This window comes from Trematomus bernacchii, unplaced genomic scaffold, assembly GCF_902827165.1.
Source record: "Trematomus bernacchii unplaced genomic scaffold, fTreBer1.1, whole genome shotgun sequence".
Classification (NCBI taxonomy): domain Eukaryota; kingdom Metazoa; phylum Chordata; class Actinopteri; order Perciformes; family Nototheniidae; genus Trematomus; species Trematomus bernacchii.
Genome location: NW_022987547.1, coordinates 519,039 through 546,635, shown reverse-complemented (window position 1 = coordinate 546,635; position 27,597 = coordinate 519,039). Strand labels below are relative to the sequence as shown.

The window sequence follows — 27,597 nt, the reverse complement described above, 5'->3', positions numbered from 1 at the left end:
ATTTGAAACGTTTTTAATGTTTTATATCCCTATAATCTCGATAATTGTAGTTATGCATTTATCTGGCAAACCCTGTCTTGCATAACTTATTTTTTAGTTTAACTTATGGACACAGTTTTACCTAAAGAAAAGGTACCAATACACGAATAGTTTACGTTCAATCGTTCTGTGCGTAAAAGGCTAATGCTATCCAAAATGCCCACGGCTTTATCACATCACAGAGAGCACTTCAAGAGGGAATAACACCAGTAGCAATTCACTGCTCCGAAAATGTATATTTAGGTGAGTTCAGTTGTGAGTGTCAACCTACAGTACTTCAAAACTTTTGAAGTAGGTTGACACTAACTTTTGAATCAAAAGTCAGTGACTTCAGACACTCTATAATATGATCGTTGCCCATCATTGGTCAAGGGGACTTTATGCTAGGTACAAAGCTTTGATTATTTTTTTAATCGTTTTTAGTGTAAACACGCTAAACCTTTCCAACACTCACATCACTGGAAGTAAGTGTAAGCCATTGGACAAAAGGCAGCACATGAACAGCTCGCTCTCTTTCAAATGAAACCACATTAAACAGATCTACCACATCTGAGGTGTGTGGAGAACATTCCTTAGAAGTTATCGCATGTCGTTTTAGTGAAATTACCTTTATTTAATTAATTTAGGCTACTTGTGCTTTTTGGGAATAGCCTACGGCAACATTTTCAATAAATGAACAAACATAAATATATATATATATATATATATATATATATATACATTTCCAAACCGGATTAAATAACCACAAAGTCAATCAATGAATTATGTTGATTATGTGCGTTTTGTAGTAAATGTTTTATAGCCTACAACGTAGCCTATATATTTGTGTGTAAACGGAAGTGAATATCGCACGCGCACCTGCAGCAGGTGAAGCTGATTAAAGCATTTCCTGCAGGTGAGGCTGTTTCTCGCGACGAGCCGCCGGGCCAACATGGACTTTCGACACTTAATTTGCTCGATTTTCCTGGCAATTCTGAGCATTTCCCAAGGTAAGAAACATTATATTAGTTTTTTAAGGCATTATACCTATTAAGCGAGTTTGTTGGCCTACAATTAACACTCAAGCACGTTTCCACAAGTTCTTCAATTTCAGCCTAAACACGAACAAGGCAATTTCGCGTACATTTCTGCACCCCATGGTTCAGAGATAAAATATTTGTTTGGAATGCTAGTTACTCTGTTTTGTTCATGCGTTTTTATAATACAAATGTTCCTCTGTCTCTTTTCCTTTTTTGTGTAACGTTTGGGTCAAAACAATTTATGAGTTGGTGAAAATAGGTAGTTATATTTATCAAAAATATACCCATGCTGTTTTAGCTAACTTTCCTTTAACATCAATTTGAAGATGTGAAAGCAGTGCGCATTATATTTGTCCTTCTGTTTTCTCAATCGACCTTTTGTGCCGAGTTTAGACCTCCTCGGTTTATCAAAGGTTTTTCCTTTACTGTAATACTGACTTGGTGTGAGTTTGCCAGTGGCTTTTGTTGCCCACATTGTAAAAGCAATTCACCAATCATTTACAATTCAGTTTGAATTTGGCTTAATTTTTTTTAATCCTGATCTGAATAGGGGGGGTTTAATTTGAGATACATTGCACAATTCATCCAGTGAATTACTGGAAAACTCCAGTGAAAGCCAGAAATATTTCCTAAGCCTACTTCTTGAATGTTTATAGGACAAATGTTGGGATGCAGACCAGACCAGTGGCGGTGTGACGATGGAAACTGTATCCCGGATATCTGGCGATGTGATGGAGGTGGAGACTGTCTGGATGGATCTGATGAAATGGATTGCAAAGGTAGATACACTATCCTTATTCCTGTGCAAAACAACTGTTCTTTACAATAATACATTATTCAAATTGGATGATTGCTTTACTATTTTTCATAGTTTGTTTAGGAGTCTGAAATGGTTAACACAATATTCTACAGGGCAGATATTTTTAATAGGCTCACCAGAATAGCTACATCTGTTTTTATTTCAAATATGCTTCATAATAATGACAAAAACGAAGTGATGTTTCAGTCCGTACGAAATAAATCTACATCAAACAGATGAAATAATGTGGAAAACTTTTGTTCCTAAAGATAAAATGCTGGTAGACTGAAAGAGAAACTATTTCCCCCCCCTCTAGCACTTCCTGGCTCTCCTGAATGCCCCCCCGGACAGTTCCCTTGTGTTGACTCTGTCGGCTGCGTTGACGCCTCAGCTCGCTGTGACGGTACAAAGCAGTGCCCCACCGGCTCTGATGAGGAGAACTGTGCAGCGACACAGGGATGCATGGACTCTGACTGGACCTGTCGAAACCACATCTGTATCCCCAAAGAGCTGCGCTGCAATGGACTGAATGACTGCCAGGACAATTCTGATGAGGAGGACTGTGGTGAGGAATATGGAGGATTTTAATCTTATAATGCATCCACGTTTCATTGCCTACCTTCCCAAAATGTCAGACTGTGGGAAAGTAGGGCACTATGGAGTCAGTTCACCCACAATTGAACAGTTTTGCTATGTGATGACTACAAAATCAGTAAAGTTAGTGTGCTGAACATGCTGATCAAAGAAGACCGATCCAGCAAATGGATATTATGTGTGAAAAGCATGTGTTAATAGTATCAAAGTTGTGTCAAAAGATGTCGAACACAACCAAATGGGCCCCTAACTCAGGGTAGATATGAGAAAGAGTTCAATGTTGAAGTATTGATGGTCTGTTCCCTTACAGGACTGTGTGGTGAGGATGGCATACGGTGTCCTGATGGGACGTGTCTGAGTTCAGACAAGCGTTGTGATGGGACGTTTCACTGCTCGGACGCCAGTGATGAGCCCATAACCTGCGGTAGGTTTGAGACAAATTGACTTGAACAATGAGGTCTTCCAATGATGTCAATTGCAAATACAAACCACTCACAACTGTTGGTAATCAATGTCAACATAATGTTTCTGACATGTTCATGGATTTCTGTAATGCTCCTGCAGGTCGTATTTGCTCTATGAACAACGGCGGCTGCAGCCACGTGTGTGTCAATGAGCCCTGGGGAGCTTTGTGTACCTGTCCCGCTGGATATAAGCTCTCTTCCAATGGAGCAGTCTGTGAAGGTGTGTTTGGCTTTAAATAAACAAAAAGCGAACTGAAAAAAATATATATGTAGGAGCCTGCCTTTTGCAGTACATCCTTGGTCCCTTAACCCCTTTCTTTGCATACTGGAATGTTTTAAGAAGTGTCTTTTTGCAGCTTTGTAATCATCTGTTGCTAGATATGTTTTGATACTTCATGTATTTCAAGCTACAACCCTCTTTTTTTCCCTCAGATTTGGATGAATGTGCTCCCCCCTCCGCCCCCTGTATGCATCACTGCGCTAACACTGTCGGCTCATACTATTGCCAGTGCAGAGACGGATTCAAACGAAATGGAGGCACTGCATGTTTAGCTACAGGTAAGGAGGCAAAGCTTTTCCTTGTTTGTACAAATCTAAAGATGCATACAATCATCATACACTCGCATGGCCCTTCATCCTTTGGTGCCAACTAAGCCTTTTCTAGAGCCAGAGATAACACAAGACCATACACATCAACCAGCAAGCAAGTACCAAGCTGCTAAGTGTTAGTGAGCTAGTCATCAGCCTAATTGTGTTATGTGATTAACCTACTCTGGATTTAGTTTCATCCTCTGAAAAAGATCAAACCCAAATAAGAAGCATCATGAACTGAACTTGGTTAAAAGATCATTGACGTACTAATAGGTCTCTTTGATGTGCCTGAGCATTTACGAATAACAAAAGCTATCAAATGTTCAAAAGGATCAAACAGGACTTCAGATGCAAGCAGTTGAGCTGGTTTTACCGGGATGTCTCCTCAAATGTTGGTTATTTTTTCTGTCCGAATATAGTCAGTAAAGTAATCCCTCACCTTAGTAGTTGATGGATGTTTAATGAGCAGGAGGTGAAACTTAATACAATCCAAATATTCCCACTAACTGACTCTATACATTTGTCCAGGTAACGCTACCAGACTGCTGATAGTGCAGAGGAGCTCTATGGGGCTGTTAAATGTGAAGTCTCAACAGTTTGAAGTTATCCACACTCCAGTTCCTGACCCAGTGGCTTTGACTTTCGACGTTTCCCGAGGCTGGTACTACTGGGCCGACAACCGTGGCAGCATTTACAAAAGTAATGGACAGCAGAGCTGGACAACATTTACTGGTGAGTTGATCCAAGATGTGGTTGCTCTTTTTTTGTGTCTTTAGAGGTGTTATGGCAATAACAGCTGGTTTTGAATTTGAATAGTGACATGTATTTTATATATGTTGTATGAAGTTACTGAGTCAAGAGAAAATGGTAATGTTAACTAGGTAGATGTTCACCACACTGGTTAGCTTGGCTTTAACACACAATGTAAAAATGTTTGCATCTTTTTCTTTTGAAAATCCAATAGAGTTGTAATGTGTTTTCACAACTTTTGACCGATTCAACAATTTGGGTTTTTTTCCCCCTTGTTTGGGTCTGAATTTGTTTTTTTAAAGTCCTGAAAACCCCCCAACTGTGTTACCCTTTGTGGAATCCATCGGGGTCCACATTTAAATCTCAACCCTGACTGCAGAAGGTAATAGTGGCATTTCTAAACAAAAATGTCTTATTAGACGTCTGATTTATTCATTAACAGGTGAGCCTGGAATCACGGGTCTAGCTTGCGATTGGCTGAATGGAAACCTGTTCTGGTCCAATCAGAAGACCGAGTCAATCTACATGCAGTCAGCTGACGGGAGAAGTTTCACTACACTGCTGAGCAAACACAACAAACCATCAGATGTGGTGCTCATACCTGTGGAGAGGCATGCTACTTTAATTCTCTCTATCTGCTACATAGGATGAAACATAATATTATTTGACATATTTAAATGTTATTTAGTGATAACCCTGGTCTCAGTGAATTGGTAAATCTGCTTTTATAAAGTATTCAACATGGATAATTTAGTAAACTGTTGCAGAAGTATTGGAATGAGTTATTGAACAGCAAACATTCAAATCCAGCCATGGTAAATTAACCAAAATATATCATAATACACTGACCGTGCTAGTTTAAATTCTCTGCTCTGCCTCGCAGCCTGATGTTCTGGTTCAGTTCTGGCCCGGGGGACAGAGTGACGATAGAGAGGTCGTGGATGGACGGGTCCGATGGAAACACTCTGGCGGTGCTCACAGCCCAGGCGGCCCACAGCCTCACTGCAGACATCGCTGCCAGGAGGCTGTACTGGATCAGCAACTTCAAGAAGGTGAGATGAGATGTACCTTATTGATCCCAATTTAGGATTTATTTAATTCATTTTTTGTCACAGCAGCATGTTAAGAAGGCGAGAAACGGATATACATAGTGGTGGAGTTTAAATGCATTGTAATGTTTTAGAGTTATAATGCTGAGCATGCAAAATAGCAGGAAACTGAAACAGCTGAATATAATATAATTTAAATTAAAAACTTTCCATACTATCTGTATTCCACTGTTTACAGACTCTTTGTATTTCAATTTAGACTATTTCGGCCAACAAAATAAATCCATAATTTGGATTAGTTAAGGAATACTCCGGTCAGTAGTAAAACTGGACAGTAAATTGATGAATAACAAATTACCACATTTTAAGAGAATTTTAAATCTATAGGTTGGGTTACATAACTTTAAAACATTTGTTCATTTCACTCTAAGGTAATGAATGATTAGAATTAATGATGGAGAAATAGTTATACTTGCAGGGCCGTCCCTGGCCAACTTGTGGCCCCACGCACAGTTATATGATGAGGCCCTCTGTGTCGCGAGCGTCAACGGGGGGGTGGGTGGCGGTGCTAGTGGAGCCTCGCAGCGGGCAAACTGTGCCGCGCTTCCACTAATTGTGCCGCATAACCGCATAAAGGTGCGCTCGGTTGAGGCTTCCTCCGCAAGATGATGCCCCCTCCGCGAGGTGAGGTGAGGCCCCCTCCCCGAGGTGAGGCCCCACGCAGTCTGCGTGATCGCCGTGTAGGGAGGGGCGGCCCTGTATACTCTCATTCATGATGAGGAGAGAGTATAATACCATTCTTTTTAAAACAAAGTTTGTTTATCACTACAGAATACTTTTGTGAACCATTTGATGTTTATGCTTAACATGCAGTGAACAATAACTCGTTTCATTCAGTCCATAGAGATGGTGACGATGGACGGGACCGGCCACCTCTCCTTCACAGGCCTGTTCAGCAGGGGGGCGGCTCTCGGCCTCGCTGTGTTTGAGAGCTCCTTCTACTGGGTCGATGACAGAGGACTGTGGCAGGTCCCACAGACGCAGCCAAACCAGAAGAAATTTCTTTTGAAAGGGGCACTGCCGACACTAGCCGTTTACCATGAGCTCCAGCAGCCTCAAGGTACTTATGGAAACAAGATATTTAATTCTAATGCAATATACTTGTTGATTGGAGTATTTCTTTCTCTGAATTGGCTATGACTTTAGTTTATGCTCTTCTTAGGCACCATGTTAGATTCATTTTTGATTCAAAACAAACTATACAGTTGTCATATTTGTATGTTTTGTCCCGAGTATTGTTGATTGATTTATACTTGATCGGTTTAAAATGACATCTATGACATAAACAGCGGATAATTAATTGAAATACAAAACAATGTAACTTCATCCTTTTTTTTTTTTGGCACCATAGTTGTTTCGTCCTCATCTGAGAATATTACTTTGTCCTGTGTTTTTTTTTTTCTTTTTAACTATTCTTTTTTTTTTTTACATCATTCAGGTTCTACCGCATGTGAAAATACTCAGTGTCAGCTCTGCCAGCTAACTAAAAGAAACCCGGTGGGATTCACCTGCGCTTGTCCGAACGCCAAAATGCTGTTGCCTGATGGGACATGTCAATGTAAGTTCAACAAAACTTTACTTTGGATCTCTGCCTATTTTTGGTTGAAGATGGGTAAAAAATGTTTTATCCAATCCGTTTTCTCTGGTCCTTCTCTAAGTAGTAATAAGCACAAGGGGAACTTTAAAATCTTTATTTTTTCTGCCACAGACCCAAGGTTTGTTTATGCCACCAACATGGACATCAACCTGCTGGAGATCAGAGGGAGAAATTACGATCAAACCCAGCTGTTAAGCACTGGCGACGGGATCCTGTCCTTTGACCTGGACTGGTACAGAGACTGGCTCTACTGGGCCAACCAAACCGGCCATATCCAACGCACCAGTCTGACCGAGGTCAAGACTGAGGTGGTCCCAACACCTCTGCCAGGTAATGCTATGAGTTTCAAGTTTTTCATGCAGACAAGGTATTTTATGTTATAGATAGATAGAATTGGAGGGATGGAACCCTCTGTAATGGTCACACATGCAGAGCACACAGCGCACACACAGTGAAATGTGTTCTCTGCATTTAACCCATCCTAGTACTAGGAGCAACTCAATATCACTAATCATTTAGCACCTTGGGATTGTTGTTAGCAATGAAAGGTGCTTTATAAATTGAATTTATTATTATTATCCCTGTCAATCGAAAACAATTAATGCATTTAGATAAAGCATTTTGTAGTCCTTTAGCATTCATTAACACCACCAATTTCCTTGTTCCAACTTGATCTGTAGTTTGAATGATTCATGGATTTATTAAAGATAATTGATTAAATAATTGTCAATGAAAATAAGTCTTAAGTTATACTTTGTAGTGAATTAAAGTATTTGCCATGAACAATTGTCTACTTTGTCTTCTTACAGCTTTCTGTACACTTTCCATTGACTCTCACTTATTTTTCTCTTTAGTTTGTTTGATTAAAATAGACCAGAGGAAAGGGAGCCTCTATTGGGTGTCATGTGACCAAAACAGCATCGGCACCTCCACAGCCGACAGCCTGAACCTGCAGCAGCTGTACCGTACGACCAAGAAGATCACAGACCTGTATCTGGACTGGCTGAGGGGGGGCATCATCTGGTTGGAGGAAGACCGAATCCTCACCATGAGCATGGCGGGAGGAAGTGCCAAAGAGCTGCTGCAGTTGGCAGACGAAGTCCAGGGGAACATCGTCTTCGACCTCGGGGCTAACAGCCTGCTCTGGAACTCAAAAAGGGCAGGTCTGTCTGAAGTCAAATGTTTCACCAGCTGTGTCTCAACACTTAGCTTAAAGCAATAAAACAGTACATGTGATTGATTTGGATTGATGCTGCAACAATAAGAGATGACTGTGTTCAAAGTCTTTCATTCAGTTGCAAAACAGTGTTGGTTTCCCCTTCTTACAGGTTTGACCACGATGAGTTTGCTGCAGGCGAAAAGCCACAAAGCTGGCAGGAGATGGAACATTTCCGGCTCAGTCATATCTGCCTTTGAGCCCTTCCTGCTGTCCCATTCGGATAATGTCCTGACTCTGTGGGACCGGCGTGACGGGAGGGCCATCCAGGACATGCCTGTGAGAGGGCGTGTGTTCAGTGTCATCCTTGCACTGAAGAACGTCCGCCCAGGTCAGAACAAGTTAATGTTTTTAAAGAAGAAATACAAAAAAAATAATTTTGTTACTTTATCTGAATTTAAGATTTATTTTCTTTACGGTTAGTTTTTTTTAGCTTGTAGTGACTCACAAGTGCAAACGACCAGTTTACAGCCAGAGAACATGTGTATGAAAGCGACAGATTTTTACCCTGACTTAACTTCATTTTCACTTCTTAGTGCCAGATACTCCAGTTTGCACTGAACCCTCTGTGCTGTGCCGACACACATCACTCTGCCTCTCTCAAGCCCAGCTGTGTGACGGGAAAAAGGACTGCCCTGATGGAGACGACGAGGATGGTTGTGTAACCACATGCCCATCTAAAGGTGAAGTATCTATATCACTTTTTATTGTTTCTTGTAAATGGCAGAGCACCTCTTTAAATGTGCAACCCTTTCTTTTCTGCCTCCATTTCCAATCTTAGGAGATTTCAAGTGCAAGGACAGTAGGAGTTGTGTCCCCAGGGTTCTCGTCTGTGACGGTCGTTCTCATTGTCGTGATGGCTCAGACGAGGTCAACTGTCCGACCGTAGCTTCAGTTGGAGTTCCGTTAAACACTCTGAAGTGCCGCACGGGCTCCAAGCTGTGTGAAGACGGGACTGAGTGTGTTTTATACAGCCACGTGTGTGACGGGGAGAAGGACTGTCAGGACGGATCTGATGAACAGGGATGTGGTGAGTTTCCTAGGATGTTATCTGAAATATGCAGTTTGACTTACTGACTCATTCTATTTTTGTTTTTATGAAATATCCATTTATTTAATTTAACTAATTGGATATTTTCAGAACCACTCAAACCTCCTGCTCCAGTCGCGCCGGCCTGCAGCAGCCCTGCTGTGCTCTGTCCCAATTCTGCTGTTCAGCTCTGCATTTCTCCGAGTCAGTTCTGCAACGGGCTCAAAGACTGTCCTGATGGCTTTGATGAAAAGAACTGTGTGAAAAGGTGTCCCTCTAGAAGTAAGGAGTTTGTTTATATATATATATATATACATTTCCCTGTTTGCCAATGTTTGCAGGGTGTTTTTTTGTTTAGAATGTGTCCTGCAACCTAAGAGGGCTTAATTTGTTTTCTGTTCAGGCGACTTCCGCTGCAACGACCGCCGGAGCTGCGTCTCGCAGAGTCTGGTTTGTGACGGTCGCTCTCAATGCAACGACGGCTCCGATGAGCTCAACTGTCCGAACGCTACCCCTCCTGCAGCTGGAGCAAACGTCCTGAAGTGTCGCATCGGCACCAAACTGTGTGGAGACAGGACAGAGTGTGTCCTCTTCAGCCACGTCTGTGATGGAGAGAGAGACTGCCGGGACGGATCAGATGAAGTAGGATGTGGTGAGTGTTCACTCAAAGCTTTAATGCATGTAGAAAGCCCAGTAGCATAACATTTTGACACTTTCCTGTTGGTTTGCTATGAAACTTATTACTCTTATCTATCTTCTAGATGCTACAAACACTGTCTCTACCAGTCTTCCAGAAAATGTGCGCTCAATTCAATCACCTCCACCTGTCGAGACATTTACTCAGCCCCCCACCAACCCCCCCTGCAGCAGCCCTTCAGCTCTGTGTCCAGGCTCCTCTTTATGCATCAGCCCGACACAGTTTTGTGATGGAAGGAAAGACTGCCCTGATGGGTCTGATGAGAACTGTGTGAAAAGATGTCCTTCCAGGAGTAAGTCATTAACTTTAACACATTCAAATTACTTTCCAACTATTTTTCACTGACCTCAATGCCTATTTTGAAATTGTAAGTATACAGAACAATTTTACACAATTCCACTTTTCTATTTATTTTCCCCTCCACAGCTGACTTCCGCTGCAAAGACCGTAGGAGCTGCGTCTCGCAGAGTCTGGTTTGTGACGGTCGCTCTCAATGCAGCGACGGCTCAGATGAGCTCAACTGTCCGAACGCTACTCCTCCTGCAGCTGGAGCAAACGTCCTGAAGTGTCGCATCGGCACCAAACTGTGTGGAGACGGGACAGAGTGTGTCCTCTTCAGCCACGTCTGTGATGGAGAGAGAGACTGCCGGGACGGATCAGATGAAGTAGGATGTGGTGAGTGTTCACTCAAAGCTTTAATGCATGTAGAAAGCCCACTTTGCTGTGTCTTATACAGTAGCATAACATTTTGACACTTTCCTGTTGGTTTGCTATGAAACTTATTACTCTTATCTATCTTCTAGATGCTGCAAACACTGTCTCTACCAGTCTTCCAGAAAATGTGCACTCAATTCAATCACCTCCACCTGTCGAGACATTTACTCAGCCCCCCTGCAGCAGCCCTTCAGCTCTGTGTCCAGGCTCCTCTTTATGCATCAGCCCGACACAGTTTTGTGATGGAAAGAAAGACTGCCCTGATGGGTCTGATGAGAACTGTGTGAAAAGATGTCCTTCTAGGAGTAAGTCATTACGTCATTAACTTTAACACATTCAAATTACTTTCCAACTATTTTTCACTGACCTCAATGCCTATTTTGAAATTGTAAGTATACAGAACAATTTTACACAATTCCACTTTTCTATTTATTTTCCCCTCCACAGCTGACTTCCGCTGCAAAGACCGTAGGAGCTGCGTCTCGCAGAGTCTGGTTTGTGACGGTCGCTCTCAATGCAACGACGGCTCAGATGAGCTCAACTGTCCGAACGCTACCCCTCCTGCAGCTGGAGCAAACGTCCTGAAGTGTCGCATCGGCACCAAACTGTGTGGAGACGGGACAGAGTGTGTCCTCTTCAGCCACGTCTGTGATGGAGAGAGAGACTGCCGGGACGGATCAGATGAAGTAGGATGTGGTGAGTGTTCACTCAAAGCTTTAATGCATGTAGAAAGCCCACTTTGCTGTGTCTTATACAGTAGCATAACATTTAGACACTTTCCTGTTGGTTTGCTATGAAACGTATCACCCTTATCTATCTTCTAGATGCTGCAAACACTGTCTCTACCAGTCTTCCAGAAAATGTGCACTCAATTCAATCACCTCCACCTGTCGAGACATTTACTCAGCCCCCCACCAACCCCCCCTGCAGCAGCCCTTCAGCTCTGTGTCCAGGCTCCTCTTTATGCATCAGCCCGACACAGTTTTGTGATGGAAAGAAAGACTGCCCTGATGGGTCTGATGAGAACTGTTTGAAAAGATGTCCTTACAGGAGTAAGTCTTTATTTAAAATTGAGTCTCGGAGATATGCGTCAGAATGTTTATGTCTAATAAAATGTTTTTCTTTCCACAGCTGACTTCCGTTGCAAAGACCGTCGCAGCTGCGTCTCGAAGAATCTGGTTTGTGACGGCCGCTCTCACTGCAATGACGGCTCCGATGAGCTCAACTGTGGGAGCGTAGCTCTGCTTGCACCTCGAGGTAACGTCCTGAAGTGTCGCATCGGCTCACGGCTGTGTGGAGACACGACAGAGTGTGTCTTCTTCAGTCACGTCTGTGATGGAGAGAAAGACTGCCGGGACGGATCAGATGAAGAAGGATGTGGTGAGTTTTTAACGTGTTGCTTTCTCAAAGTGGAATATTTTTGAAGCTGCTTGATGAACCTGCACTCTCAGATTTTCTGCATTTCAAATATTTTCCTCGTAGCCTAATGAGTCAAATTGTTTAATGCTTCAAATAGACTAGTTCAGAAAGGGCATTGATGACATTGGCTTAAATGGTGACTACCAGAAATCTCAAACCTTTAGATTAAATGAATGCGTTTTTAAAGTGGAACTCCTTTTCAATCTTTAGATGTCTTAGAGGTTTCCCCTACAACTGCTACAGAAAATGTCCGGCTAAATGACACCCCTTCACCTGTGGCACCCTTCACTGAGCCCCCCACCAACCCCCCCTGCAGCAGCCCTTCAGCTCTGTGTCCAGGCTCCTCTTTATGCATCAGCCCGACACAGTTTTGTGATGGAAAGAAAGACTGCCCTGATGGGTCTGATGAGAACTGTGTGAAAAGATGTCCTTACAGGAGTAAGTCATTAACTTTAACACATTCAAATTACTTTCCAACTATTTTTCACTGACCTCAATGCCTATTTTGAAATTGTAAGTATACAGAACAATTTTACACAATTCCACTTTTCTATTTATTTTCCCCTCCACAGCTGACTTCCGCTGCAAAGACCGTAGGAGCTGCGTCTCGCAGAGTCTGGTTTGTGACGGTCGCTCTCAATGCAACGACGGCTCAGATGAGCTCAACTGTCCGAACGCTACCCCTCCTGCAGCTGGAGCAAACGTCCTGAAGTGTCGCATCGGCACCAAACTGTGTGGAGACGGGACAGAGTGTGTTCTCTTCAGCCACGTCTGTGATGGAGAGAGAGACTGCCGGGACGGATCAGATGAAGTAGGATGTGGTGAGTGTTCACTCAAAGCTTTAATGCATGTAGAAAGCCCACTTTGCTGTTTCTTATACAGTAGCATAACATTTTGACACTTTCCTGTTGGTTTGCTATGAAACGTATCACTCTTATCTATCTTCTAGATGCTGCAAACACTGTCTCTACCAGTCTTCCAGAAAATGTGCACTCAATTCAATCACCTCCACCTGTCGAGACATTTACTCAGCCCCCCTGCAGCAGCCCTTCAGCTCTGTGTCCAGGCTCCTCTTTATGCATCAGCCCGACACAGTTTTGTGATGGAAAGAAAGACTGCCCTGATGGGTCTGATGAGAACTGTGTGAAAAGATGTCCTAGGAGTAAGTCATTACGTCATTAACTTTAACACATTCAAATTACTTTCCAACTATTTTTCACTGACCTCAATGCCTATTTTGAAATTGTAAGTATACAGAACAATTTTACACAATTCCACTTTTCTATTTATTTTCCCCTCCACAGCTGACTTCCGCTGCAAAGACCGTAGGAGCTGCGTCTCGCAGAGTCTGGTTTGTGACGGTCGCTCTCAATGCAACGACGGCTCGGATGAGCTCAACTGTCCGAACGCTACTCCTCCTGCAGCTGGAGCAAACGTCCTGAAGTGTCGCATCGGCACCAAACTGTGTGGAGACGGGACAGAGTGTGTTCTCTTCAGCCACGTCTGTGATGGAGAGAGAGACTGCCGGGACGGATCAGATGAAGTAGGATGTGGTGAGTGTTCACTCAAAGCATGTAGAAAGCCCACTTTGCTGTTTCTTATACAGTAGCATAACATTTTGACACTTTCCTGTTGGTTTGCTATGAAACTTATTACTCTTATCTATCTTCTAGATGCTACAAACACTGTCTCTACCAGTCTTCCAGAAAATGTGCGCTCAATTCAATCACCTCCACCTGTCGAGACATTTACTCAGCCCCCCACCAACCCCCCCTGCAGCAGCCCTTCAGCTCTGTGTCCAGGCTCCTCTTTATGCATCAGCCCGACACAGTTTTGTGATGGAAAGAAAGACTGCCCTGATGGGTCTGATGAGAACTGTGTGAAAAGATGTCCTTACAGGAGTAAGTCATTACGTCATTAACTTTAACACATTCAAATTTGTTTCAAACTATTTTTCTCTGACCTCAATGCCTATTTTGAAAATTCTAAGTATCAGAAAATGTACACAATTCCACTTGTTTATTTATTTCCCCCTCCACAGCTGACTTCCGCTGCAAAGACCGGAGGAGCTGCGTCTCGCAGAGTCTGGTTTGTGACGGCCGCTCTCACTGCCACGACAGCTCCGATGAGGACGACTGCCCGAACGTAGTTTCATCTGTAGCTCGAACAAACGTCCTGAAGTGCCGGTTGGGCTCAAAGCCTTGTGACGACGGAAAAGAGTGTGTTTTGTACAGCCACGTGTGTGACGGAGAGAAAGACTGTATGGATGGATCTGATGAACAGGGATGCCAAGAAATATGCAAACAAGGTAATTTCACTTTAAAGTTTTTAAGTGGCTTGGAAAAATGGTTGACACTTTTGAACTATATGCATTTTCTTTCAAAACTGTTTACTGATAACAAAATGTAATGCAATTGCTGTACCCTATACACTGAGAAAAACTGCAATCTTGAACACTAAACTAAAAACTAAAGTAAAACAAATGAAAGTGACAGTTTCCTGTACATTGTTCTGTTAATGAGAACTTTGAAGAAACTATGTAATTCAGATAGTCATCATTTTTCTTTGTACTCCACCCCAGGTGAGTTTCAGTGCGCCCATGGGAAGATGTGCATCCCTGCAGCCGAGGTGTGTGATGGCAAGCCGCAGTGTCAGGATCAGTCGGATGAGCGGGACTGCTGGATCAAAACCAAGAGCTGCGAGCACCGCTGCGGCAAGCGATGCATCCCAAACACATTCCTGTGCGATGGAGAGAAGGACTGCCTGGATGGGTCGGATGAGGCGGGCTGCGGTAAGGCTGCAGATTCCGTTATTGAAATTGGTCATAATGCTACTGCGGCTGCAAAATAACAATACAATTACAGGTTTGATAGCTCTGATTTAGTGTTATACATTTAAAAAAACGTAACAATGGAAGTGATGACATCTCATAACAAATTAAATATAACTACATTTGTACTTAATCTCACTCTTTATTAGATCTGTTAGCTAGCCAAAAGTCCTGACTGTCTGCTACAACCTTTTGAGTTTAATGCTTAGTCTTCTCCTCTCCAGAATCTGTTACTGCTGCATCAGCGTCTCCTGTTCTCACCTCCACATCATCTTGCATCGCTCCATCAGTTCTCTGTCCAGATTCAGCTCTGTGTATCTCTCAAAGCCAGCTGTGTGATGGAAAAAAAGACTGCCCTGATGCATTTGATGAAAATGACTGTATAAGCCAATGCAAAAATCCAGGTAAGTCCAGCGACAAAAAAAGTTTACCTATCCAACTAATGAATGGCATGGACCAGCTGTATGAGAGTTCCATAGAAAACAGTGGAAGTGCTTTGGGGTTTAAGTAGCCATTTGTTGCAAAAACAACCACTTTTTGTTTTGTCCCTGATCCTCAAATTGACACCTTTTGTCTTCCTGAACATCAGGTGACTTTATGTGCAGCGACCGCAGGATGTGCCTCCCTAAGTCAGAAGTGTGTGACGGCCGCGCCCACTGTCCCGACGGCTCGGATGAGATGCAGTGCCAATCAGAAGATCCTATTGCTCCCTGTAATTGAATTTCATTGATTTCAGTCACAGCAGTTGGAATTGTTGTTAGAGAATACACACTGCTATTTTCCTTATGTTTGATATGTGTGTAAAACTTACAGTAGCACCACCTAAGATTCCCCATAACACAACTGCTAAGCACCAAATATCCTAGCGGCACCAACCAGTAGAAACCTTCCCTAACTTTCTGCAACCTAACGGCGATCATAGTTACCACCTATCAACGCGCCATCCACCCTCTAGAAAAATTGTGCACTCTAACCCTTAATTTGACATTCTTGTACTTAATTTGGTAATTCCTAACTTGACTTTTTCTTTGCCCAGCTATCAAAATATGTACCGTGTGTCTTCAGATCTCATTAAATGCATATTATTTTTCCCTGCCTAGCCTCCAACAATGCGCTCGGTGCCAAATCCGCCCCGTTGAAGTGCCGCACAGGTTTCAAGCTGTGTAAAGACGGCCTGGATTGTGTTATGTTCAGCCATCTGTGTGACGGAGAGAGGGACTGCAACGATGGATCAGACGAAGTGGGATGTGCCGCCAAGTGCAAAACAGGTTTGTTATGTGTATTGTGCCGGTGGAAATCGGCTTAAAGTGGACCTATCATGCTATATTTGAATAATATAGTGTAGGACCATACCTATATAAGGCATATTTATACTTTTTTTTTTTTTCAAAATACCAAACGGATCATGCATTTTAGCCATGCCTCATTTTGCTCAATTTGAATTTTTTTTGCTCTGGATTTGCAAGGGCAGATTCAGTGAGAACAGCACCATCTACTGGCCTGGCATATGTACTACAGCGTCTCCAGCGCTTTCGAATGGCCGTGGCTGTCTCCTCCTGATTGGTGGAGTTGGCCCAATAGCCGTAGCGCCACTGTCCTGACGTCAGGACAGTGTTCAAATCTGGATCAGTTTTTATCAGATCCGTTGTAGCCCCTTTTTTTAGAGATTTGGGTATGGAGGAAAATAGAGAGGGTTGTGTTTTCTGACACTTGGTGAGTTCCCTGGAATACCGGGGACACATATTCATGTATAAAAGACATACAAAAGTGCATTTTGCATGATAGGTCCCCTTTAAAGCAATGACACAACCTGCTTATTTGGGACGATGATTGTGTCCATGATTGTGTCGCATGGTTTTAATAAAGGCAAATTATCTAAAAGCCATAATATTTAACAGTGAATCAAATGGTGACTTTGATGTTTTAAACTGAACATAGTCACCTTTTTAAATCAAATCAAATATTGTCGAGTAACAACATACATTTTATAGTTTATTTTCTGGTATATTTTGCATCACATGTAAGTGGACAACACTTATGACATTCTCTTTAGTTGTACTGTTGATACATTTTTCCCTCTCTCCTGAATTGTTTTTATAGATTTATAAATGGACTATGTGTCTATTTAGTACATGGCTAAATTTACCTATGTTCCAGGACACTACCAGTTAAAACAATGTATGAACTGGATACTTAGCATTTCAATCAGTTGATCATGTGTGCTCTAAAAGCCATGGATTATTTCTGAGGAGTCTCTTTCCTCTTCCTCAGATGAGTTCCCGTGTGCTCACGGGAACAGATGCATCCCACCAGAGAAGGTGTGTGACGGGCAGAACGACTGTCAAGACCGATCTGACGAAATGGACTGTTCGAGTCAGACCGAGGGCTGCCGTCATCGCTGTGACAACAACACTCGCTGTATCCCGGACACCTTCCTGTGTGACGGAGAGAGAGACTGCACCGATGGGTCTGATGAAGAGAAGTGTGGTAGGTCACGTCAATATATAGAAACTCACTACAAGTAAGCTGTATATAAAACAAACTTCAAAATAAAATACACATTTGCTTTATCTTTCCAGGTTTGGTGTCCTGTGCCATGGAGCATTACCGCTGTATCAGTGGTCAGTGTGTGTCCGAGGCCCTGAGGTGTGATGGATACGCGGACTGCAGCGATCGTTCTGATGAGGCGCATTGCATGAGACCCCCCCGCTGCCCCACACAGCTGAGATGCGCAAACAGCCACGAGTGCCTGCAGAAAGAGTGGCTCTGTGACGGCGAAGACGACTGCAATGATGGATCAGACGAGAAGGTGAGGAACGGGAGGATGAGGATGATTTTTTAGAGTGTTTGGAATCGGTGGATAAAACTTGGGTTTCATCATTTGTATCCAGAACTGCGTGTTGTCGCCAGCAAAGTGCAGGGAGTACCAGTGGCAGTGTGGAGAAAGCAGTCAGTGCATCCCTCTGTCATGGAGGTGTGACGGGAAGACAGACTGCCACAACGACATGGACGAGGACAAATGTGAGCATGTTCTCCTCAAATATTCTCCCATGCCAGGCCCTTGAACAGTTTATTTTCTACTTCAGACTTTTTTATTGTAAGGGACTATTTGGATAAAATAAGTTATACAAGGATGCTCTAATAATTTGCAGGATGACGAAATAGCCCATGTTTAGTCCTGCATTAATGAAATATATTTCAATGATTTTAGAGGAACTCTGAAGAACAATGTATCTTTATCTGCCTTTTACAGGCAGCCAGAGAATTTGCCCCTCTCACCTTTTCCAGTGTGGCAGCGGTGAGTGTGTGGACCCCAGCCTGGTGTGTAATGGCCTCACCAACTGTGCCGACCGCTCAGACGAGGGCGCGGGATGCGCTCAACACAACTGCTCCAGCCCGTCAGCTCCGCGCTGTGAGGGCCACTGTGTCAGCACCCCAAACGGACCGGTCAGTACAGACAAATGCATCTGAAACAAATCATTTTTGACTCTATTTGCAAATGGATGGTGCACCGATCTAATGCCCTTTTCCCCCTCATTTTTGCAGAAGTGTTACTGTGCTGCTGGTTTCAGACTACAGTCCAGTGCTGTGTACTGTGTGGAGATTGACGAGTGCAATACTGTGCCGCAGGCCGTGTGCAAACACACCTGCCTGAACACCCAGGGGTCCTACATCTGTAGCTGCTTTCCTGGCTTCTACCTGGAGCCTGACAACAAAAGCTGCAAGACCAGAGGTACTGTACCGTCTCTTGTGTGAACGCAATGCCTTTAAGAAGCTGACTCAAACATTGGAGGTCTGAGAGATTTTAAATGTTCCAAACATTTTTTAAAGTAACCGCTTTGATACAATTTGGTCAGTATAACTAATCAAACCATTAACATTCCCCATGATATGCAGTCTATATCAAGCCATGTAATTTTACAATCGTAACGTTAAAATGAAATTATATGCCTGGGGAAAATGTTTCATGTTTGTTTTATAACATGATCCTTGCTTTTCAATGTGTGTGCTTTCTTTATATTGGCCTCTGCTACTCACTCCTGAATAGAGAACTCACCTGTCATGTTTGCATCTTTAGACGAGCCTTGGCTTCTGGCCTCGGTGCAGTCCGAGCTCTTACTGCAGGGAGTCCACAGCAGCACCTTGCGTCTTCTGTCCTCGGCCAACCGGCCCGTCTTCTCTCTGGATTATCACTGGGCTAAACAGAGAGTTTACTGGCTGAGCCCCGACTACCAGAGCATCCGCTGGTCTGACATGAAAGACTCAAACAGCAAAGGGACACTCATCAAAGGTAAGGCTGTCTAAACATATGAAGTATAAACAAATGGAATGAATATAAGTGTTTTGATTTAAAGCACCCAGCAACATTATTTGCAAAATAAAATCTTGCTATAGGAGTAAAGTCTGACTCCATCGCTGTGGACTGGATTGGTAAGAACCTGTACTGGGTGGATGGACTGGTGGGCCAGATTCTGGCTGTGAAGCTGAGCGATACCTCGGTGACATCCCAGGACTACACGGTGGTGCTGGGAGAAGACCTGGAGCAGCCCAGCTCACTGGTCCTGCTGCCACATAGAGGGTAAGCTGCACAACCTACTTTAAAAAAAAAAAACTGTGGAGACTCCTCTTGTACTATAAAAATGTATTCCAAATTTTAACCCGTTATTTTTCATCATTGCATACTTCTTTCAGGCTGATGCTTTGGTCTGAGATCGGCAGCACCCCTCAGATCGAGCGCTCCGGGATGGACGGATCGAAGAGGAAGGTGGTGGTGAGCAAGGGCCTCAACTGGCCAATCGGTCTGGCCTACGACCTCCTGGACAACCGGGTGTACTGGGCCGACGAGAAGATGCGCTGCATCGGCTCCACCTCTCTGGATGGAGAAAATGTCAAGGTAAACAACCTCAGAAATGGAAAAAATACTTTATTGGCTGCAAAAATGTAACATCGTAGGATTTCTTTCATGATCGCAAATGATGATGGCGGTACTTTTTTTCACTAGATCCTCCAGTTGGACGAAACGCCAAGTCCTTTCTCGGTGGCCATCTTCAATGACAGAGTCTACTGGTCCGACACTAAAAGAAGAACCATCCGCTCAGCTGATAAGAACACCGGCAAAAATCAAAAGGTTCTCCTGAAAAGACCAGGGCAGCCATTTGGGCTCAAAGTGAGTCTTCCACTTGTAATGCTGTGTTTTATTATTGAAATAATTTCAACATGGTTTTATTTTATGTCTGTTACCATTAATGTCTAAGAAGTTGCCAGCTATTGACACTTATTATAATTCTCTCCCCAGCTGATGCACGCCCTTTCCCAGCCGGACATATCCAGTCCTTGCGAGCAGCGTCACTGCTCCCACCTCTGCCTGCTGGCTCCGGCCACGAGACCCTCGGGCCCCCCTACAGCAGTGTGCCGATGCCCAAAGGGGCTGCTCCTTTCCAAGGACAAGAAGACCTGCTCTCTGCCTGCGGATTCAACCTTCATCATGCTTCTGTCTCGCACCACAGTCTACCAGGTGAGGAAAAGACCAGACGACCCGTGGGCCTTTTATTCCTTCCTACTTCTGGGATTTGCATTTTAGAGACTTTTCCCACTTGGAATTAATACACATTGAATCCTTATTTTGTTCTCCTGCTCACTCTTTTTTGTTTCCTGTTTTACTCAACTTCCCCTCACTTGCAGGTCCACTTAAATTCCATGCGTCGTGAGGGTATTGCTCTGAAAAAGATGCCAAACGGCAGAGTCTTAGCCCTGCCCGGGGTAACTGATGCCTCGGCACTGGACGTGTCCATCCAGGAGCTTTCTGTGTTTGTGGCGGATGCAGGACAGGGATCTGTGGATGTGCTGAAGCTGAGCGGCTCCACGTCGAGACAGGGACTGATTCCTACAGGACAAATCCTAAAGCTGGGGGTAGGCATAATCAGCTATTCAAAGGAAATATCAACTCCTGAGTTTTATTTATTTAACTGGAAGTCAGCTTGTCACTCCCATGTGAAATGTATTCCGAAAACTTCTCCATCACACAAGGACGATGCGGTCACAGCTCTGGCAGTGGACTGGGTGACCTCTAACCTCTACTGGAGCAGCGTCGCCAGGCCTGATCTTCATGTGACCTCCCGGAAAGATGCCTACACCACCTCGCTGCTGCAGGGATCACTGAAGGTGACAGGCTGAACTTCACCACTCATACATCATCTCTTTTAACTCAATATTCACTCACTCCTTCCTCCCTAACAGGCTTGCGGAACGGATTACATGTAACAGCGTTATGTAATTAGGATACCTTTTTTGAATTTTTAAAACTGTAATCTTTTACAGTTACAGAAAGTACATAATCAGATTAGTTACATTTTTTTAAACTGGGGATTACTACCAGGATTACACAATGCATTTTAAAATTAAGAACGGTGTTTTACAAGACTCATGAGCGCATAGTACAACACTTCACGAGTCTCACAACACCAAGTGAAAGGACTGGAGCTAATCTCTCAATAATCAGTCTGTAAATGTAAAGTACCTTGATTTACAGTATAGTATCACATTTGAAGCAATCGTATGTACGGAGTCCCCTCTTTAGTGATTTATTCACTGTATAAATGTCCTCATGTCTTTAATCTCCTTTCCTTGCTTGCCCTAATACACTTGTGTTTTTGCAATTATTTGTATTCCCTTGTAAACTAAGCCTGGGTTTTGTTCATCCCCGCAGGGCACCACATCCATCGCCCTGCACCCCCCCTCGGGACTACTTTGCTACACAGCATTTGTGGTGGCAGGTGGGAAGAGCCAGGTGAACTGCGCCTGGATGGACGGCCGTAACAAAGTGGTGCTGTGGAGGAGGTCGAGCATCCCCACCTCACTGGTCTTCTCCCATCAAGATCCAAACAGGGTCTACTGGGCTGACACAGGTGAGTTTAAAGAAACCGCACATATTTGATGACTTGCATATATTTTATTTTAACAACTCTTTGTCTTCAGGGGAAGGTGTAATCTGCTCTATAAGAGTGGATGGAACAGGATACAAACAGTACAACACCGGGCCTGGTCTGCTCATCTCCTTCACGTATACTGAGAACATCCTCCTCTGGGTCAGCCAGGACAAAGGTAAGAGCAGGGGAAGTGGACAACACCGTTTTTAAAACATCCTAAGACTCAAGCTCCCATAGTGTCGCCGGGTGGAAGGTTTAGGGCTCTAATAACATGATCAGTCCTGCTCGTAGAATTTAATTTCCCGAACATTTTAGCTTTCACCTGCATCTCATCTGTCTTCATCCCCTTCAGGGAGCTGACTAATGTAACGATGAATAATTTAGACAACCTCTTCTCAGTAATCTCTACCGTTCTACATCATTAAACATCCACTTACAATCACGAGCATCATCTCCTCGATCAGATCTGTTACTTAAATCTTTATATTCAGAACACACATTTTCTCACTACCTGCCCTATCAGTAGCTTCTAATTCTGCCCTGTAGAAAGAAAACGGTATGTTTATATGCCACATTTTTGCTAATTGGTCTTATTTCCAACTGTAGATGTTGCCAAACTGTGGTTCAGTGACGGCCTCCAGCCCAACCAAATGTGGTTTGAGACAAAGACCAGTTTGGTGGAAGTGAAAGCTTACAGCACCGACAGTCAGTACGGTAAGTGTTCTTCTAGAAGTGAGACCATTGGAATACTCTTCACTTGCCACTAGAGGGCACGGGGAGCATGTCAAGCTGTAGAAAACTATGGAGCAGGGGTCATGACACAAATAAACACAGAATTACATTATTATGAAAATAAAGTCTTTTAAATCACACAGTCCAAAGAAGGACAAACACCTAAAAATACAAAATCTTGTTTAACATCCAGTTTTGCATTTAATTTGGATTGCAGTGTCTTACTTGTGACAGGAGACGAGTACAACTGCTAAAATGTATTACTGTATATAAGTAAAGGAAATTAATGTGCAAAGTTGGCTAGTAGTACAGCACATCATGGAGCTGTAAACAGACTAAAGTGCTCAAAATAAACACCATCCTCTCCAAGCATATAAGAATCCTGATTAAGAGCATATTTGTTAAGCTTCTCTGAAGATCATGTCCCAGTATTTAAGTTAGAAAATAGCACAACACTTGAGCTGATTCACCAGCGACAATTTAACTTACACATGCCATCCTGACATGCATCACGTGTAGATTCTGACGGATCAGAAGATGTCGGACAAGGGAAAATATGAAAGCGGCTTGTCGACAGTGAAATTCTATTCACATAATACAATGATGCCCGTCAAAGACTGTCATGCTAACAAACAGGCCTGCAGCACACTCGTTTATAAAAGCAAGCATGCCAAATCAGTTTAAAGTCAGGAATTACTCGATCTGCAGACTTCTATTTTAACCTCAGCTGTGTTCCTGAATGCAGCACACAGACAAAGTGTGATATCGGACACTCCGGGCAGAATGAAAAGGTTCTCTTAGGCTCAGTTTGAGTTGAATGGTTGAATAGAGTGATGTGACCCTGCAGAGAGACGGCGCTGGAAGCTGTGGGAAAGAGCCACGATGAATCGATCTCATCACACTCCCTCTTGCTTATTCTCCCGACTGTCACACACTCCTGCAGTCAAAGCATACATGTGCACAAATATGGTTTCACAGCAAAGTCTTGCTGATGTTTAACAACATGCTTGTATAACCAACATCAATAAACTTCATAACCACTAAAGTAGCATCTGAATCAAAGTGAGACAGACAAGGCAAATACTTTGGGAATAACTGAAGAGGCCAATCATACAAGACGGTCTTTATTGATTTAGTGTGAAAATATCAAATTCTGCATAACAGTTTCAGCTGGGGTCATAATCAAAGCGGTATTGTGTTTACGATCACTGCAAATCTTTGACGTTGAATATTAAAATTCTAAGATGGTGCACAGTTGTCAACATGGATCTTTGCACAATAGTACAGAGCATTGTAAGACAAACTGGCACACATCCAGAAGCCCAATTATTCTTCTTTCACAATTATCCATTCACACATTTCGACACACCCTTGTTTCACATGTTCAGCCTGGCACTGAAAGCTTCCTCACAGAGGCAAAGCAGAATATGTAATTGCACTCAGCCAGGAGGCCTTCCTTTGTGTACATTATGTACAGACATTTTGTAAATTGCCTTAACAGTGTTGATAGTCATGGGAGTAGATCTGCTGTGTGCCATGTCTATTCCCATAATGACACAACATATAGACACAAGGAGCATATTTGCCAAGTATAGGAAATGCGTCATTTCTATTCCAAAAATAAACTTCAGGATGAAGAGCAACCATAGTGGAAGTTAAAGAGGATCCTATAAAATAAACTAATACATTCTGTTGATACTTTGGAGACTTGTCAGGAACTGAAAACAACTTCTGATTTAAAAAGAAATTAATTGATTTTATTCAAGGTTGTTTTTTTTTACTCATGTTTTAATTGATGTGTGAAAAGCTTTACATTTGATTGTCCTCCCAATGACGGTCTACATCTGTTTACCAATATTTTTCCAGGAACTAATAGTTGCTCCAAGAACAACAGCGGATGTGTCCACCTGTGCCTGCCCTACCCCGGGGGCAACACGTGTAAATGTGGTCGGGGTTTCTACGGTGCTTCCTGCACCCCGCTGCCCGCCTGCCCCTCTGGAGAAGAGTCCTGCTTCGACGGTAGCAAGTGCTTCAGCATCAGCAAGTTTTGTGACGGCCACATGGACTGTCCTGACCAGTCTGATGAACAGGACTGTGAGTCTAATGCACATCTTTAATAACCCAACAATTGATCAAACAAAACTTAAACCCTATCCCTGATTTTCTCTTCAGGTCCAAACCCTAACTCTGCATCTCCCGGGAGCAAATCCAGCAACGTCCGCCCTCTCCCCGAAGCCAAACAGAACTCTGTCCCCTCAATAAAAAAGTCCTCTACATCCTGTGATCTCCAGCTGTGCAGCGGCCACGGCAGCTGCATCACGGAGGGCAAAACGGCCCGCTGCCAGTGTGAAGACGGTTACAAGGGAGAGTCCTGTCAGGAGGCAGAAACTGGGAAAAGCCATGTGGGGATGATCCTGGGGGTCTTCTGCCTCCTGGCTGTATTGATATCGGCGGGATTTCTTTACAATAGAAGGTAAAAATGAGGTCCAGCAAGATTGTTGTCTATTCAAAGGACTGATTCATACTGGTCTACACTACTTCAGAATGATTTAGTTTGATATAAGTCTGATCTATGAAGGAACTAACATTGAGATTTCAATTTCAACAGGAGACAAGTGAGGAATACCTGGGTGACGATCAGAAGCAGATCCTCAGAAAAGGAAACTCTGATGGCCAACATGGGTCTGCCGTGTGAACACTACGACTCCGACTGCGAGGTAAACCCCGAGGCCACAGACTGGAAATTAATTTGGATAAAAAGCAGAGATTATTTTTTACTTTTGGATTATGGACCATTCATATGGCTTACCTATATAATAAACCTGCCGGGTTTTTTTTTTTAAAGTTACCTACTCAATTAAGTCCAGAAAAATGTGTCCCCAAAACATCCAGCCAGAAACATAAACCAATATTTTAATTTGATTGTTTTTTAGAACTTAAACTTGATTTAGACTGTAAAGGTTCATTCTTGTCCCCAGGAGCTGGATTCCCCGGTGGATACGAAGAACCCCCCGCTCGTGATGAAGTCTCTACAGCTCACATAGAAGTTCTGCTTCCTGAAATAAGGCGTCCTGTAAACACCCAAGACTCTTATGGTGCAATAAAAGTGAAAAACATTTAACCAAAACTCTGGCTCTGCTTGTTTTAAATCTATCCACACACTTACTTCTGATGCTCCTTAGCAATTAAAACACACATGTTCATCTTCTCATTTAGCCCAGGTTTCATGAACAGGTTTGATTATATTCCAATATATTTAAAATCAAAGTTTGTGGCCTGCAACTTGATTATTTTCATTTTGTTGTTTCTCTATGTTTTGGCCACACAATAACACAAATGGAGAAAGATGGTGGGAGAGTTGTGCACAACCTCCACTTTTTAAATGATGTAATGGGGACAGCTTCAGTATTGCTGTTTTATCAAAAACATGCTTTCAGAATGTGGCTAAAAACATACAGAAAAGGTTGAGTCCTTTACGGTACGCTGTTCTATTTCGTATATGGCTTCGCCCTCTAAGGCTATCGCTATTGGGTAATCCCCCTGCGCAGCACTGAAACACTTGTAGTCCACGCCTGCCCGCAAGGTGGGCCCCACCCTCGGGCTCCCTTCCGGTATAAATAGGAAGGAGGCCCGACAATCTGCTCCCTCTTTTCTTCAGCACCCCGTTACTGAAGCACAAGAGACACTTTCATTAACAGAGCAATCATGAGCAGCAATTGTGAGAGATTGTCCCTCATGTGGCTCTGGATACATTATGAGTTACGACCAGCACACGATGTGCGAATCCTGCCTGGGGACGCACATCCTTCAGCGGCTGCAGGGGCTCCGTCCCACGTCTCCGCTCCCCCGCCACCCCAGAGACAAAGGGGTCTTCCAGCGGTGAGTCAACGGGGAGTGAGGCACTCCCGCTCTTGGTCTGCTCTACCAGAGCCTCCGAGGAAGCATAGACGTTTTTGACGTGTTGGAGTTGTGTGGAAAATAAAAGGAGAGTTCATTTTCCAACTTTTTGTCTGAGTCATCAGTATCAAGTGTTTCTCACCCCCCACTCTGTGTAAGCCAGCTGCCTATAACCTATCGGTTAGTATACTGACCGATAGGTTATAGGCAGCAGGGCTCGTTGCAAAAGCCTGCAGTTTTTAATCTCTCTGTTTATAAACTGCAGAGTTCGCTAATTAAGCCAGCTGCCACCAATCTGTTGGTTAGTAGACAGCAGGGCTCGCTGCAGAAGCCTGCTGGTTTTAACCTATCTGTTAATGAACCGCAGAGCTCGCGGCATTCCTCTGTCCGAGATACGTCTCCTACACACGTAATAAGCCCATGAGCGCAGTTATGACGCCTCATGTGGACGTCACGGCACACACCTCCACTCATCCCCTGAGCGTGTACACGCCTCATGATGAGAGCCGGAGTGAAACGCAGCGTGTGGAGGCTCCCTCACAGCCCTTTTGCTCCAGGCCCACCTTGGGTTGCCTCACGGGCTGCGGTGGCGAGGGCTCTGACGTGGCTCGTCGCCATGACGACCACAACACATCTTGAGCATGTGCGCCCGCTCTCAGAGTGTTTCTCAGAGTGGTAGCGCGTGTGTCTGATGGACAGATGGATGAGCAGGCTGATCAGCAGAGGGTACACCCTGCAGATCGCCTGGAATAAAACTCAGCCAGCAGAGCGCGGCTCTCGCTGCAGCGAGTGGAGGAACTGACAGCTCCGTATCCAGCGTGTCACATCCCACAGCGTGGTGACAGCCCTCTCCGTGATACAGCTGCTCAGCATGACGTCAGCTGATCACGTGGGGATTCCCCGGGGTCTCCCCCACAGGAGGGGTCTCCAGAGGTGGTTCATTCGCCCACGCACCGACCCCGTGCGTCAGAGGTAAATGTGCTGGAGCTGTTCTCCAGTTTGGGAAGTATTCCAGCACTTCGCCCCGTTGCTGTACAATCAAACATGTGTTGATTCGCCCAGCCAACAGGCCACGGCAGCCTACCTCAATCACCAGGGAGGAGTACGATCTGCGCAGCTTCTGAACGCAGCCAGGCGGCTGCTGTTCTGGGCGCGCACACACGTTGCTCTCCAT

General features: G+C 43.9%; 1 protein-coding gene across 1 annotated transcript; it reads left to right on the top strand.

Annotated features, from left to right (window-relative positions):
* Positions 1–892: 892 nt before the first annotated feature.
* Positions 893–25,653, top strand: LOC117476493 (low-density lipoprotein receptor-related protein 1B-like). Its single transcript, XM_034123082.1, has 53 exons — positions 893–1,028; positions 1,715–1,837; positions 2,174–2,422; positions 2,762–2,875; positions 3,016–3,135; positions 3,348–3,473; positions 4,035–4,238; positions 4,699–4,867; positions 5,140–5,308; positions 6,203–6,425; positions 6,804–6,923; positions 7,074–7,292; positions 7,817–8,125; positions 8,291–8,509; positions 8,715–8,861; positions 8,960–9,208; positions 9,320–9,490; positions 9,612–9,860; positions 9,970–10,197; positions 10,332–10,580; positions 10,709–10,924; positions 11,067–11,315; positions 11,444–11,671; positions 11,751–11,999; positions 12,249–12,476; positions 12,611–12,859; positions 12,988–13,200; positions 13,343–13,591; positions 13,712–13,939; positions 14,080–14,346; positions 14,620–14,829; positions 15,093–15,272; positions 15,458–15,580; positions 15,969–16,136; positions 17,140–17,355; positions 17,448–17,677; positions 17,760–17,889; positions 18,122–18,315; positions 18,415–18,601; positions 18,947–19,159; positions 19,264–19,447; positions 19,561–19,762; positions 19,871–20,035; positions 20,165–20,383; positions 20,551–20,778; positions 20,896–21,030; positions 21,575–21,773; positions 21,844–21,969; positions 22,401–22,508; positions 24,393–24,620; positions 24,699–24,999; positions 25,135–25,243; positions 25,505–25,653. The coding sequence occupies exons 1-53, from the start codon at positions 971–973 to the stop codon at positions 25,568–25,570; spliced, it is 10,212 nt and encodes a 3,403-aa protein (XP_033978973.1). The 5' UTR covers positions 893–970; the 3' UTR covers positions 25,571–25,653.
* Positions 25,654–27,597: the final 1,944 nt, after the last annotated feature.

Coding starts and splice junctions, on each gene's coding strand:
- LOC117476493 (XM_034123082.1), top strand. CDS start 971: ATGGACTTTCGACACTTAATTTGCTCGATTTTCCTGGCAATTCTGAGC. Junction 11,316..11,443: donor ATCAGATGAAGTAGGATGTG/GTGAGTGTTCAC, acceptor TCTATCTTCTAG/ATGCTGCAAACACTGTCTCT. Junction 19,763..19,870: donor TGGATGGAGAAAATGTCAAG/GTAAACAACCTC, acceptor TTTTTTCACTAG/ATCCTCCAGTTGGACGAAAC.